The following is a 15608-nucleotide window of genomic DNA, read 5'->3' as shown; positions in this document are numbered from 1 at the left end:
ACAGCAAAAAGTATAATTAACAACATTTTATGAAACTGAATTAAACGGCAATTAACATTATTTCATATGATTTTATTTGCGGACTTCCTTACACAGGGTGAATTATTTTGTTTTCTCAGTCCTTTTTCTATGTTTAGTAAGCAGTAATTTAAAGATCAAATGGCCCTTATGTCACTTGCCTATAGACTATGATAATAGGAAGGTAATGTTTTCTTAATCCAGGGACTCAACAGAAACTGTCCTTTTTCATGGGAACCAGAGTCGTCTGTATGATTTTTTTTTCCTCACAGTCCCTTTGAAGTATCACTCTATGACTTGGAGCTGGAACCCAATGAACAATGAACTGAAGTGCACTGTACAGTATATGAACATTTTAGCTAAATTAAAATGAAAATCTGGTATCTGCACATTATAGAACCATGTTGGTAGTATGTTCGTGCCAGTGTTGCTGTGTTAGCAATTCTTATTATACTCTCTTATATTTCATTTAAACAACAAATGATGTGCACGAGATTGTTTTGCTCTGCTACAGAATCTGAAATCTGTCATTTGCTCAAGGAACGGATTCACTTTCACATACTGTCATAGTGCTAGTAATTTTGCCATCTTGTTTGGGACTATAAAATCTCACTAATACGCTGTCTTTTGAGGTGCTGCTGGTCTACATACAGTATATAAAGTAGTGTACTTTTGTTAAGTGTGAAGTTTAAAGATATTTCCTGCTTTTAGAGGTGTACAGCATTTCTTAGATATTGTACACAGTGATTCTTTTTCTTGCATCATTGGGAATGATTATGGTGTAATTGTTTTCACTTAATAGATTTCCAGCAGTGCTAACCCATAATTTTAATAATTAAATCTTTAAATCTAGAAAACATACTGTTACCACTGTTACCAACCTCTACTTTTAAGTGTTTTCATCATATTTGATTAAAGCTTGGGACATTAATTTGTTAAATGCCAAATAAAAAATCTGATGTACTGTATACTTGAGTAAACACTATCTTTGAAATTCACCTTGCAGCCTGTGTGGATCCTAATGCCCCAGTATAGTGACGGGGACACTATACTGTAAAAAGGCACCGTCTTTCGGATGAGACATAAAACTGAGGTCCTGACTCTCTGTGGTCATTAAAAATCCCAGGGCGTTTCTCGAAAAGAGTAGGGGTGTAACCCTTGAGTCCTGGCTAAATTTCCCATTGGCCCTTACCAATCATGGCCTCCTAATAACCCCCATCTATGAACTGGCTTCATCACTCTGTTCTCCTCCCCACTGATAACAGATGTGTGGTGATCTATTATTGATGGACTGGGATCTAAACAGAGGTTGAACTGAAAATTGAGGCACCTTTTGTGCAATACCTTGCTTTTTTTATCCTCCCAACCACTATAAAATAAAATGCAACAACTAAAATAACCAATCCCCACCCCTAACAGAGCCCTGCCATTTAGTAGTACTCCCTTCTACATTTCTCCCTAAGGATCCAAAGGAAGCGTCCAAGAAATAAGGCTTTGGCTGCATCAGCTCTTCCAGGCTACCACCTTGGGTCAGTCCCTGTAGTCTAGATGTTGACAGTTCATATAAAAAATATCAGGCCCGGCCATGATCCGGTCATCCCAGAAGAGGGAGGCCAACAGCAGCCAGATCTGTTTCTGATACTGTGTGAGGCCCAGAATAGAATCATCATCCAGAAAGAGTTCTAATTGGGGTGTTGATTTTCTTGTTCCCCACAGCATGAGGTGCCCGGTCTTTCCCTAGATATGAGCTATGTGTTTTGAGAAATTAATTCTTAAATTTACTCTGAAAAGACCGACATTATTGAAATTGGACGTGATACATGCATAGTTAGTTTTTTAAGCTGTTCATGTTATTTTTATTATCCATTTGGGATTCTCAAAATGTACAAAGTTATCTCAGATTCACATGATTGTGCCTGTTGTTCTTTCGGCTGGCTTGGGGAATATGTCTGTTCTGTTTTCTTCACAGCGGTTGGGTTATTTAAGTTTTGCTCTGTCACTCTAGTCTCTTAGCAACTGTCTCGCAGAGGATGCAAGTCAGCCTCTAATTGTACTCAGGGGCTGTGGTAAGGCTGATTCATGCTGTCTAAAATCAGATGTTGTAAATGGGAGAAAAAATATATTTTATTCCTGCACTTAGTGCCGTGCTTACCTGGCTAGTGAGGGTTGAATTCTGTTTTGTTCTCTTTAAATCCCTTATACATGATTCATTTTTTGGGAGATTTAGGTTTTCTGTTACTTTCAGGGTCAGAACCAGACAGCACCGCTACAGAAATTTTCTTTCTTGTGTACAATGTATACAGTAGTACCATTGAGAGTTGGCTTTACTTTAGTCTCATCCATTTAAGCACTTCACAAAACTGATTGTGGTTATTGTGGCTTTAAATATAAAAAAAACAACATTATTTGTGATCATAAGCACTCTGTCATCATGTGATGGTCATATGTCCATTTGTGGTTACGAGACAGTGCTTTTAATGCTATTCAATTGTAAGTTTTTCTTTCAGTTCTAACATTTTGTCTTATGTGAACCTGAGGACCACGGAGTTAGTCTGTGTGGCTCTGGGCATGTTAACTCTCAAACCACAGTCACTAACTGCAATAGGTCCGCTGTGTTCTAGCACTTTCTCAGCATTTTACAAACTTCTTAAGCCCTGAGAAAGGCATTAAATTTGATGCTTAAGATATAAACTTAATATAAATCATGCGTGAAAGTATTTCACCCAAAAATTGCTTTTACCTGTAAGTAGTTTATTCCTCCTTAACCATTTAGTGCATTGTCTAGTTCGTGTTCATTATGCATGCTATATTTCATGAGACTCTGAATTATTCTGAATCTGTTCTTTTAAGAATTTAAAAGGTGAACTCCTGTATGCTGGTCAGTTAATTCCTTAGTCACCTTGATATCTTTTAATGAGTAATCTACTGTGGGGTACAGCATGGACATTGGGGAAAAAATCTATTTCCACTAATCTTGCACAATTTATGAAACTCTAATTTGTTCTGTGCTTTTTAAAATATGCGCATGCACAGTCAAAGTAATTTTCATTATGTGTTCAAGACGGGTTGTTCGCAATCCTCATAATGAAACCCACAGCTGACAGAGCTGTTGAACGTCATGTATTTTGATAGCACCACTTAGATCCTTAATGTGTTGATGTATTACCCAATATATTGGATCGCAGTATAGACTTTTTTTCAAGAAGTTAACATTTATCATTGCAAGATCCATAGTTTCCAAAAATGCTTGGATTAATAGGATTGCTAGTTTCTCCTGTATTAAAAATGTTTTTTTTATTTTGAAATTGCATTTTCATTTTTTTTCTCTCATTTGATCATACACAGAGGTATTGTCTTTGTAGCCGAGTACACCTTTCAGCCTTTAAAAGCTCTTCATGTTAACTGTTCAGTTAGTCTGTTTGCTGATTTTTTTAGTGCATTCGATTTCTGTACAAGTTTGTGTTTTTTACAGTTTGACATCCCTGATTTTTAGGATGAATTTGTTTTAACTTGACAGCATAATCACACAAAAAATAGTAAAATCCCTATTACCATTATAAAGGGAATTATGGAAGTTATGGATCAGTGCTGTGGGTATTAATGAAGTGGAAATGCAGCGAGGTTTGGTTGCTGGGTTTGCTGAGCCCTCCCAGTAACACCAGGCTGGGGAGATGGGGAATTGTGAATGCTGAATGCAGACAGAAAAGCCCGTTTCATGGAGTTAGAGAGAAGCAAAGGAGGGGTGGAGAGGAGACTGCAGGAGTCAGTGAGACCTATCACATTAACGGAGGCACACGCACGTCCCTGTATTGTCAGAGTGCTGAGAGGGGGGTCTTCAAAGATTGAAAGAATCTTTTGCTGGCTTATGTAGTTGTAGAGAAATTGTTGATCTGAAGTAAGAAGAGCAATTTCTTTTTAAATTTTGCATGAACAAAAGTTCAGGGAAAGGAAGCAATCCCTCCTCAGAAATTAATCCAATTATTTTTTTATCACTGAGATTTAGTAGATTATAGTCTATTACAGTACATGCCTCAGGACTCATTTTTAAAAACATTTTAGTATTAATGATCTAAGATTTGTTTGCCTTAAAAAAAATCATATCTTGTAAAGTTGTGTTGCTGTGGATGTTAGACTGACATCAAGACCTTTTAAAAAGGGCTGAATCAAGGATAATCTGCTTTGGTGTAAAACGCGACAATGGAGTATTTGCTGCTTATCTTGTATTTTTCATCCTTCATCTGCTTGTGCGCTCTTGTTTGCCTGTATTTTTCTGGGTGCCAAGAAATGACCTATAAACATGAAGGTAAGAGTTTATCAATATCTGAAAGCAAGCTTGAAGTCCGAGAGTTCTATTATCCGGTCCTTGCTTTTGGGGAAAAAGGATTTAAATTATTTTAAAATCTTCTTTAATTGATAGATTATTTAGGACAGGTTACAATGACTTTACCAGGTAGATGCAGATGAGGAAATACAGTTTACATGTAAGGGATGTTGATATTGTGTCCTGTATGGATTGTGCTGTTAACTCAAAGGCAGGATCTCTTTAGCCATGCTGTCTGGTTAAGAAGCAGAATGTAATAGGAAATATGTTCTTTTAGTACGTTATTTCATGTTGTTTTTTAGAACCAAGTCCACCCTTACTAGTTGTTTTTGTTTTCTCATGCTGGTGTATGTCTTGAATGAATATTTATTGTTTAGACCTTGATTTAATTGTGTATTATTTTTGTAAGAGCTATAATGTATTTTCCTGTGCATAGACTAATGAGGCTCAAGATTAATTAGATTCATTTTTGATCATTCTTTTTTTTTCCCCATCTGTTTGCGTACTTATCATTTTTATGATTAATTTTAGCTTATGGTGCAAACAGTTTCTTCATGGCTAAAGGTGTTTTGAATTGGTAATGATGTAGGCTCTTGTGATTTGTATTCTGGATTGTCCATTGCCTCATGTTAATTACTGCACCTTCATCTACCTTTTCCCAAATCACAAATATGTACTGCTGTTATGACACTGCTGTTGACTAATAGCAATATTACAGAGTATCATAAGTAATTACACACCTACAGTATATACAGTTGAGCTTATCTTAAATTCTTGGTCATCTTTTATCTGTAGTAATTTTGGCAATGTTTATTATAAAGAACAATCATAACTACAGTCTGCCCATGGACAGAGTGCTATTAATACATGGTCACAACACTTCACAATTAAAATGTTTTAGTGATTTTATCAGTTGAATTTGAATTTTCAGGTGTTCATTCTAATTTTCTTAGTTCTTCATGTTTTTTCTCCTTGAATCTGAATTTTTCTATACTTTCTCATATCTTTCCTGCCACGACAACACCTTTCTTTTTCACAGCTGAAGTCATCTGTTGTTCTAGGAATCACTCTGATCCTTTCCATGTTGCTGTTACCCTGCATATCCTAGTTAATCATGAATAAATGTTTTGTAGAAACAGCAGGTTTTTAATACTTGTTTATAGTATAATGTTCTTCCGGTCTTCCTCCAATACTGAAATATGTTGTTAATTTCCCAGTGGATAATTAATTCTGAAATGCTGCTGTTGTTTCTTTTCAAGTGTGGCTTGCATTATGTTCAGATCAATGATTTAGAAAAATGACAAGTTTATTACATTTTTTGAAGTGGTGGGGAAGGGGGTTTGTTTAGTATTGACAAGGTGCCTTGGCTCAGAGGTGACCTAGTGTAAATCATCACGTTTGGATTTTAAAGATACATCCTACTGTTTACAGCTGTTACTTTTGTGATGACACACTACAGTACATTCAATAAACATAATTTCTTCATATCAACTCTTTAAAAGCATGTGTGTGATCCTGCATGTATTCCTAGGGTTATAGGGCGGATCTCCTTCCAAGTGTAAGAATTATGAGGAAAAGTTTACCAAATTAGCAGAAATATAAACTGTAGCTTTACAATTACTGTACATCTCATGTTCCCTAGTTACCCCCATGTGCTTCAGTAGACCCGGATCTCGATACACTGTTTAAAACGTCTTTTCATGGACATGTTGAACATCAGTCCTTTTTTCGGTATCGTTAGTGTCTATCAAGCAAGAAATGGGCTGCAAGCCTCGGGCTGAGGAAACACAAAGTTTTGTATTAAATAATATTGGCATAGAAGAGGCACAGAAATGTAGAAGGGCTTAATGAAAACAAAACTCCAGGATCTGATGGTATTCAGCCAATTATACTTAAAAAACCAACATATTATTCAATGGCTGTTAGCCAGACTTTTCCTACAGTAACTCAAGACTGGGGTAATACTCCTTGGCAGGAAAATTGCTATTGTAACACCCATCCATAAAACGGGGGATAACCAAAACAAGATATTATAAACAAAAGACTTCTATTACACATAAGTAAATAGAAACTATCATAATTCAACTAGACAATCTTATATATAACCACATGGCACTAAGACTATTGGGGAGAGTTAACATGTTTAGAGGCAGATTTAAATAATGTTCATGTTTTGAACAAGTGAAGCAGTAGTTGAACCAAATGGAATATTTGATAACCTTATTTAAATTTGAGAATGTTTTTGAAGGAGGTCCATCCTAAAAGATTACAGGTTAAACTGCATTTAGAGTATTGTGTAGTGTTTGTCACCATAGTCTGAGAAAGAAAGAAAAGAAACCATATACAGTACAATCTTGGTCTTATCACCACATCACTGTCCTACAGTACATTGACTGGTGAAAATAACTTTTATTTTAGGCTTTGATAGCTTTTAATGATTTATTTATTTTTAAAGCTATGAGTACACCCGATTCAAGTATTAAAAATCCTCAAAGGCAGTGACGCAGTCAACCCAAGATAGGGAGGATCTTAATTAACTGACTTAATGACTGGGTAGCCTCTTCCTGTTTTATCATGTCTTGTGTTCTTTGTACAACCTGGCCCTGATAAGCATATCTGTATTTATCTTCTGTTCATTTTAATCAAGTGAAAGGAAATTGTATTAATTGTGTAACTAATTGTTTTTTGTGATGCAGTACAACTGTAGATACCAGTTAATACCACAGGTCTAGTTATCTGTCCGTATTTTTGATGCTTTGATGGGATTGTGTTGTCCTGCACCAGAAAGTAGTGGTAGAAAGGCCTAAAGCGTTTGGAAGTGTACTTTGTTGTGATGACGTAAAATGTGTAAATGAGTGTTTTTGCTGGTGTAATTCAATGACTGTGTCGGGGCTTTGTATCCTCAGAGGCATGTTGTGGAGACATATTTTGGATTTGATGAAGAATCTGTGGACTCTGAGACCTCCTCTTTGACATCTTACAACACAGACAGAACAGACAGAACTCCAGCTACTCCTGAAGAAGACTTGGAAGACGTAAGTAGCAGACTTGTATTTAAGCCCAATGTTTTCAGTCACGAGTCCCTCAGATTTAAATTATATGAACAGTACTAGCAAGTGTGTTGTTTCTAACAAAGGACTCACAAATCGCAAGATAGCTATGAAAGTTTATCTCTTCTCAGGTAAATGTATTGTTTTCCCATTTTTTTTAACTTTGATACTCTTAACTCTTGATTACGTGCAACATAAATGATAAAATACAGCAACAGCAGTAACAGTTGGGACACTTTATGCTGCATGGTGAAGCCCTGTCCTAAAGAGTATGGAAGAATATTCTTTTACAGAAGCCGAAACAGCAGCTGTTGCCTTCATTAGTTACATCGTCCAAAGAGACAAGTGAGCCAGTTGCAAAGGTGTTGGCGTAGGCTGTGCTTTACAAAAGTGGTAGTTAGTCTTTTGAGCATCTGCAGTTCCTTTCTTTCTCCACAATTTAACCACTCCATCACTTTAGTATAGGTCTGTCTTGCATTCATCTGTCCATAAATTCTTGTTCCAGAACTTTCCTAGTATCTTTCCATGTCTGAGCAAGTTCTGAAGTATGATAGAGGTTGCAATGCCAGTCAATACTATTTTCCTGCCCATTGGGTGGTGCTTCAGCATACAGCATTAATGTGGCCCAAAACATACAATCAATATAACCATGTCCTTCTTTATGAGAAGAAGAGTGGAAAAAAGAGTGGAGGCACTCGGTCTTTATATTTAAATCCAATTGAGCATGCATTTTACATGAAAAAAATTGGAAGTCGGAACATTCCAAGAATGTTCCTGTTCTCATATCATCAAATATATGCGTGCAATTGCGCAAAAATGTGTAATATATTGTACTTGCCATCCATGTCAATCTCATGATCATAAATAGAAATGATTTCACTTGAAAGCATAAATAGCTGTTTTGACTTTGCTGTCTCACTATTCAACGGCACTGTACTGTAAGTTGGCTATTGGGCACTTTGTCCTTCACTAGGAGGAGTGATTAAACTGTAATCAGTGGTGAGAGCAGCTGGCATGCTGTGATTCTTACATAAATTCTATAACAAAGTGACACATTTTTCATAATACTTTTCCTTCTAACCAGTAAAAGCAGTTAACGAGAAAAATTAACGTTTTTTTATTATGTTAAAGTTTTTTCATCCCCATTGTTCCTCAGTGTTTTTCTTACAAAATTTAAAAAGAATAACATTACAGTATTAAAACCTTATGCTGCAATTGTAGGAAGAGTTGCAGCCATAGTTCTGTTTTTCCTAAGTCAGTCTCCACCTGTGTGTTGTATGGCTGTTTTGCCCCAGTCCTGCTGCAGGGAAGGCTTCTCAGCTACAATCTTCTTTTTACATCAAAAGAGGTAGAATATGTTATGTAAAAGAAAATGAAAATGACTTGAAGTTATCTCCAAGCTACATGTGATTGAATACGAATCCAAGTCTCAAACTTGAGTTCTGCAAGTCAGAGAAGAAATGGTTCTTGGTTGTGCAATCATGGGATTTTGAAGTGGACGTTTCTTTTTTTGTATTCCTTTTGATATTACATTGTTCTTATTTTTTATTTTCACAAAGAGTCTGTTCTTTGAAAGACTGCTTGAAGAATAAAGGCACAGTTGTGTTTACAGGGCAGTTAGCACTATACTGTAAATAATGGAAAAATTTGCTCTTTTACACATTTTACATACATCTTTTATTTTACACAATACGCTTTGAGGTCCTTGGTCCTTACCTTAGAAGCATCAGTAAGCTACCCTAATATCAACAGGGAGTATGCACAATTTGTTTAACTATGTAAATTAAATTGAAATTACATGTAAACATATATTAATATGTACGTAGTCACTGGGCACAGATGGGCTAAAGCTATTTAACTGTGACATAAAGACTTTACTCTTCTGTGATTTTAATTAGCTGGTAAGAACAAAATCACCAAATTGGAAAACCTTGAAACAAACGTTCACTAAAAAGTTTTTCAGTAGTATTGAATGTATTTCATTTTCAGCTCAAAAGGAAGCTATTGTTATTTATTTTTATGTAAAGTATAATAACTGAATCCCCCCAACCCCAGAAAGGTGGATTGATATCGAGTTGCTATATAGTATTTGATACAAAAAAACAGTCATCAATGGGTTTGTTTATTTTACAACCAGATCTCCTTCAATTTAATAGCCATTGTGTCTTAACAGGTTTCCGGTTTAGTTCCTAGATGTTTTTTCTATCATTATTAATCCCAAGTTTTTAAAATAGTTTAATTATTATATACTGTACAACACACACTGTACAACCCCATTGGGTTGAAAGAGACGTCCCGGCAACATTTTGTTCAGTGCGACAAAGGATTAATCATACAGTATATGCTCTATCTGTCGGACTGAATTGAGTTAGTGAGTTAGTGAGTTAACTAGGCTGCACAATAAATGGTCGTCATCACATGTGAACTCTGCCTGGGGGGGATGTTTTATTTTTTTGGCAAAACACAGCGCTCAACTGTGGTGTAGAGATTTAGTGAAAAGCAACTTGAGCTTATTTCGGCTTTGTAGTTAGCTGTTGTAAAAATGTGAAAGTTTGTTGACAGGGCGGGTGGTTTTGTGCTTGATTCCTAGGGAATTTCCAGAGAAGAGTCTGAGCTGCGGTTCAGGCAGCTGACACGAGAGTACCAGGCTCTCCAGAGGGCCTACGCTCTCCTTCAGGAACAGGTGGGAGGGACTCTGGATGCTGAGAGGGAAGCAAGGGTAAGTGCTAATGGACAGAAGGAATATTATCAAGCGGCTAAGTGCCTTTATCTGATTTTTCAATCTCTGTCTCACTTGAAATCTGTATCCCATTTAACTTTGTTGAGGTAGTATTTCTGAGCAAGGCTTTTTCTTACATTTGACCATGTTGTGTAAGATTGTTATTTAAAACATCCTCAAAACGACCAAGTCTTTGTTTGAATTCTTCTCAACCTCTCCCATTTTTTTCCAGGCATATTTAACATTTGGGAAAATGTTGAAGTGAAATTATTTGAACCCTTTTGGAATTTTCTTCCCTACCGCAATGTTTGGGTCAAAGACAACACATGGCATTGTCAATTTGTAGCATATATAATGTGGAAAGACGTTTCATAATAAGATTCTGTTTTGAGCACAAGATGATCATTTGAACACTGAAGGAATAGAATCATTGCTTCAGAAGCCTGTCAGTATTTCTTTTCAAAATGTGGATTTTGCTCTCTGGGCCTTTCTTTGATATTTAAATTGCAGTCATTTTTACCAGTCTGCATCTCAGCAGGACGTTACTTTGAATAAGATTAAGTTTCCCAGTTGGAGATTTTTTGTTGCGTTCACGTCTTCACCTTTTAGTTATGTTCTGTGCTTTAAGGACCTATTACACATAACCTTTGTGCTTACATGAGGAGGAAGGTTTGTAAACCTTAATTAGTAAAGCTGCAGGCTAATTGACGTGCTATTGTGTCTCCACAGACCCGTGAGCAGCTGCATGCAGATCTAATAAGATACCAGGGGAAAATTGAAGACCTTGAGAAATCCCTGGCAGAGAGGGGGCAGGTAAAAGGATCTGGAAATAAACTGCTTGCTAAGATCTCCGTCGCCTTGTTCTGTCTTGTCATTACAGTTTTCTGTTTTGCTTGGCATTTTGCTGACATCATCTGTCATCCTGCTCTTTGATCCATTGCAGTATCGATTACTGCACCACATCTGAGACCATTCCATTTTTGTGAACAGAAAGTGGCTGTTTTCAAAAAGTCCAGATGGAACGGTGATTGTGTGAATTTTCTTTGGAAGCCATTTTTGTCTTTATTTTTCAGTGGACAGTTGTCTGCAATTACCTATGGCACATATTTTGATGTCTGTAAAAAATATATAGACATACATTTGACAGATTAGAATACAGCTATTGTATTCTGTATAGCGCACAGAAGCTTACAAGAAACAAACGAATTGTACACATCTGGTCAACTGTAATGAAGTTGTAATGTCTACAGTACTGTATACTGTATGTCTGTAATGGTCTATGATTCTTATGAAATTCACCCTGTGTTAATATGAAATACATAAGTAAATTGTGACCAAACAAATTGCAAGTTTTAAAAGGTTAAACCATTTCATCAAGGCCCTAAGCTGATAGTGGTTTAAATTGCAGTGGATTTCAATGGTCCAGTTGTTCTCTTGGTGCATTTCCAAGTACTGATCACCATGTCACATATCCATATCTGCATCATTTATCTCCAGATGAAAGAATAAACCATTTTTTCAGTAGATTATTCTCTTAGTTCTCAATTCATCTTTCACAAAGGTTTTTAGTACAGCTGGATTATTAAATATTTGTTAACTTGCATTGGTTTAATAAACGGCTGAGATGTGAGTTGATAACTAAAAACTAACACATAATGTAAAACTGCATATCTTGTAGATGAGTTAATCACAGTGCCAATTTAAAGGGTACTGCTTATTTCAAAACCCCTGTTTGAACAATTTGTCATAATTCATCCAGAATGCTTTTGTATTTTCTCCCAGAAAGATGGGGCCGAACAGTACATTTGTTCTAAGCTAGTGACTTAGATATTTGTAATAAAGGAAATAACCAAGTTAAAATTTCTGTTTGAAATGTATCCAGTGTATTTTATTTAAACACCTCTTAAATTAATACAATAGTAAAAAAGTAAATCATACTAAATAGTACAAGTTTTACTTTTTAAAAATCTGCATTGAGTCTGCACAATCGTTTTCATTAATAATAAACAGAAAACACCCAAATCTTTAACACTACAAATAACTCATTTGTACACTTTAGTTGACATATTAGGATGTGGCTATTTGTTCATAAAATCCTTTTTCTCCTCATTTGAAAAATCTAGTAATATCTTCATTAGCATAGGCTTTATTTGAGCTGTGCTCCAGGAAATGCATACTGCAAGTTTTTTTTACAAGGAAAATTGTATATGGTATCGGAGTAACAAATAAGTGCATTTAAATTAATCAATTAATGACAGCTGTTGGAAATGTGAGCAATACCATTGAAAAATACCTAATTTGCAGTGTAACTAATTCATATTTATGCCTACCTTCCCTTTTGCAAAATAAAGTTTAATTTTTAGATTTATATGACTTGTATAATGTTATTTTGTCAGATTCTACTTCAGTGAAATGCATATTACTAATGGAGGGTCATCTCTAGTCTAGTATATATTTGTCATTCTTGTGATAAAGGTTTTATGTTTCTGTTTCATGCTATTTGTCCGCTGGATTTGTTTTTTACTGGTCTGCTTCTGGTCTGCTGGAGGTGCAGTGATTTGTTATTATCTTAATGATATTTTTAACCAAACAATATTTTTCTGTCATTGTCCAAAATGTAAATTTTGTTACTAGTATTGCCAGTGAGTTAGTACGATGTACAGTACCTTAATCAACAGCATTGAGTCATCTTTCTTTATAATACTGCTGCGTTTTTTGTTTTGTTCTAATTGATACTTGCACTCTGATAACAGGACTCCAAATGGGTGGAAGAAAAACAGCACCTCATCAGAACAAATCAGGAGCTCTTCGAGAAGGTACAATACATAAACCTGGCATTGGACTTGATTCGAATACTATGTGCTGGGTTTAATAAAGGTCAAGGCATCTACAAACTATGAAACAGAATTAGATGACTTTTGGAAATCCTTTTTAAAACACATATTAAGCTTCATTCTGAACATGAAACTAAATACTGTAGGTTTATGCCCACATTTTTATCATTACGTTTTATATAATGTTGTGACTTAAATGCATATAGTACTTAAAAGGCATTCAATTAATTCATAAATTTATTAATTTAATTCATTGGTTTTTCATAGAAAGTATAGAAAAATGTGTTAGGACCTATTGATTGGTTTGCTTCTTTGCCTGTACTGACAGTAATGCATGAAAGCAAGGTTTAAACACTGCTCTGACCACAAAGTGAGATGCTGATTCTTTGCTTTAATTTATGTCATTTAAAAAAACTTTTCATTTTATTTAATCAGGTAATTAAAATACTAAAGTGAGTCAAATATTTCACAATGGTTCTTGTTTTCACAAAACTCAGCTACTGTAGGTCTTTCCAGTTGTGCCATTCAGCTGTACAATTACAGTACATTCAGCTTCCTCATTGTTCCATATTGTCTATCACAATATGAATTTCGGTGATTGAGTGGTGATTGATTGTATAGGTAAAACTGAACACATATATTGTGCTCAGTCCCGGTTTCAGTTCAAGTCTAATATACAGTTATAGAATCAAATGCTCACCTATATTGATTCATATAATTCAGTTATTATATTATAATTGTTTATTCATCTGGGGAACAGTCAGAATAATGGGTGGTTGTAATATTACCTTAGGCCATGAACAAGAGAGTTCAGACACTTAAGTAAAAAAAGTGTTTTCAAAACTGGCAGTCAGGGAGAAGACAATCTTTGAAAACTTGAAGATGTGAATCTGAATTAACAGACCCATTGAAGGTCTACAGGTTTGTGACTGGACAAATCCAAACTTCTAAATCTCTTTTTGCAGATAAGCTTTTGCTGTAGAGAAGATATACAAAACATGTAGTACTACGATTCAAACACAATACTTAACCTTTTTAATTCCCTTCTTCATTTCACTGCGTGTGCAGTTTTTTTATTGCATTTAATCCTTTTCAGATCACAAAACTGGAGCTGAACGAGAGCCGTCTCAAGACCGAGATGCAAGATGTAAAGGACCAGAACGAGCTGTTAGAGTTCCGAGTGCTAGAGCTTGAAGTAAGAGACTCCATCTCGAAACTGTCTGCAGGAGGAGAAATTATCTTTGAGCCAAAATGCAGAACATACATTTAATAAGACACTGACGTTTGTAGGTGTAGGATAACACACATAAGACTTGTAATTTCTTTTGTTTGTTTCAAGCTATTTAATGCTGCCTTAATGTGCTTTATGTACAGTGTATGTTTAAATGTTGGGTAATGTATAAGTGCTATTTTTTAAATGAAAAATGTAAATTCTAATGTATGTTGAGCATATTTTTTTCCTTTTAATAAAACGTTTTTTTCTATGAAAGTAACTACTGTACATCACTGTTCATTTTTTTTTCACTTTCCCTGCATGAACTGTTTTAATTACACGTATAAACAGTTAAATGCATGACTGTTACGTGAACTCCACTGCAGTTAGCACACTACAAATAATTTGCATAATATTTGGTGGTTTAACAATCTCACATTGAAATGTGAGATTCTATGGACCACAGTACATCAGAATCAATGTATTCATTAATCTTGTTTCTGTTGTATGGCAGTAATGCAGTAAAATCATTCCCACAAGGGAATGGTTACACAGGCATATAATTTTATTATTTTATGTGAACCAAAATATTGAGATTAATTTATATGTAGATTTTCAAGGCTCTCTCCTTTCCATTTTAAAGCTTTTGAATGCCCTTGTAAGTGACAGTTCTAGTTCATATGAATGTAACTGAAACATCAGAATCATGACAGCCTCTTCAGATAAAACTGTGCTGAGAGCTAATGGAATGTACTGTGCTTTCAAAGTAATAGGTTATTCAGACTGCCAGTAAGTGGAATTCATGTCAGCCGTCATAGCAGCACAACTTTTCTTTCAGAAAAAAAAAAACGTTTTGGTTCAAAGTTTTGGTTATTGCACTCCTTCATTTAACATGTTTTACTCCATTCAGTTGGTTTGAATCCCACCCCTTTCCGAGCTTTTTCACCCGGTTCATTTCAGCAGATCCCTCGCATGCTTTTAAAGTCATGTAAGTACATTCTGGTTCTGTTTGCATCCATAGAAAAGGTTGAGCAGGTTCTGAGGTCTCTTAAGAAACTTAATTCTGGTTGTCAAGTTATCAACTATTGGCAGCGTACTGCGGTGTAATTATGATTTCGAGGGATAAAGTTCAGCTTTCCTTTGTAGGACTCATACTGCATATTTGACAAAATGACAAATGTTGATCTACTAGCCAAGAAAGGACATTACAGCACCTCAGAATATTGTATGTTACCTCCACTCACGGGTTATTTCACAAAGCAGTGCAACCTCCTCTTCACAAAGGAAGCACGTCTTACCTGCCATTAATGATACAAAGCTCTCCTTTTCCTGTCCACCAGCTGGGATTATGCTGTAGTCTTCTCTCAGTAGACAGTGGTAACGGGTAGTGACAGAGTTCCTATTTTTAAGAGACAGATGTGATCTGTTTTTGTTCCTTACCTTGCAGATCTCC

At 35.6% G+C, this 15608-nt stretch overlaps 1 protein-coding gene across 11 annotated transcripts in view; it reads left to right on the top strand.

The window, feature by feature from the left end:
* Positions 1–15608, top strand: part of LOC148677957 (janus kinase and microtubule-interacting protein 1-like) — a 123724-nt gene that overhangs the window by 90295 nt on the left and 17821 nt on the right. For all 11 annotated transcript variants that reach the window (XM_088628929.1, XM_088628894.1, XM_088628970.1 and 8 more), the window contains exons 9-13: positions 7246–7374; positions 9980–10108; positions 10838–10921; positions 12862–12924; positions 14039–14137. In XM_088628929.1, coding sequence (XP_088485055.1) covers positions 7246–7374; positions 9980–10108; positions 10838–10921; positions 12862–12924; positions 14039–14137 — 504 coding nt within the window. The remainder of the gene's footprint in view (positions 1–7245; positions 7375–9979; positions 10109–10837; positions 10922–12861; positions 12925–14038; positions 14138–15608) is intronic.

The sequence above is a fragment of the Lepisosteus platostomus genome, chromosome 1 (assembly GCF_059453375.1).
Source record: "Lepisosteus platostomus isolate fLepPlt1 chromosome 1, fLepPlt1.hap1, whole genome shotgun sequence".
NCBI lineage: Eukaryota > Metazoa > Chordata > Actinopteri > Semionotiformes > Lepisosteidae > Lepisosteus > Lepisosteus platostomus.
This window is presented reverse-complemented; position numbering and strand designations above follow the sequence as displayed.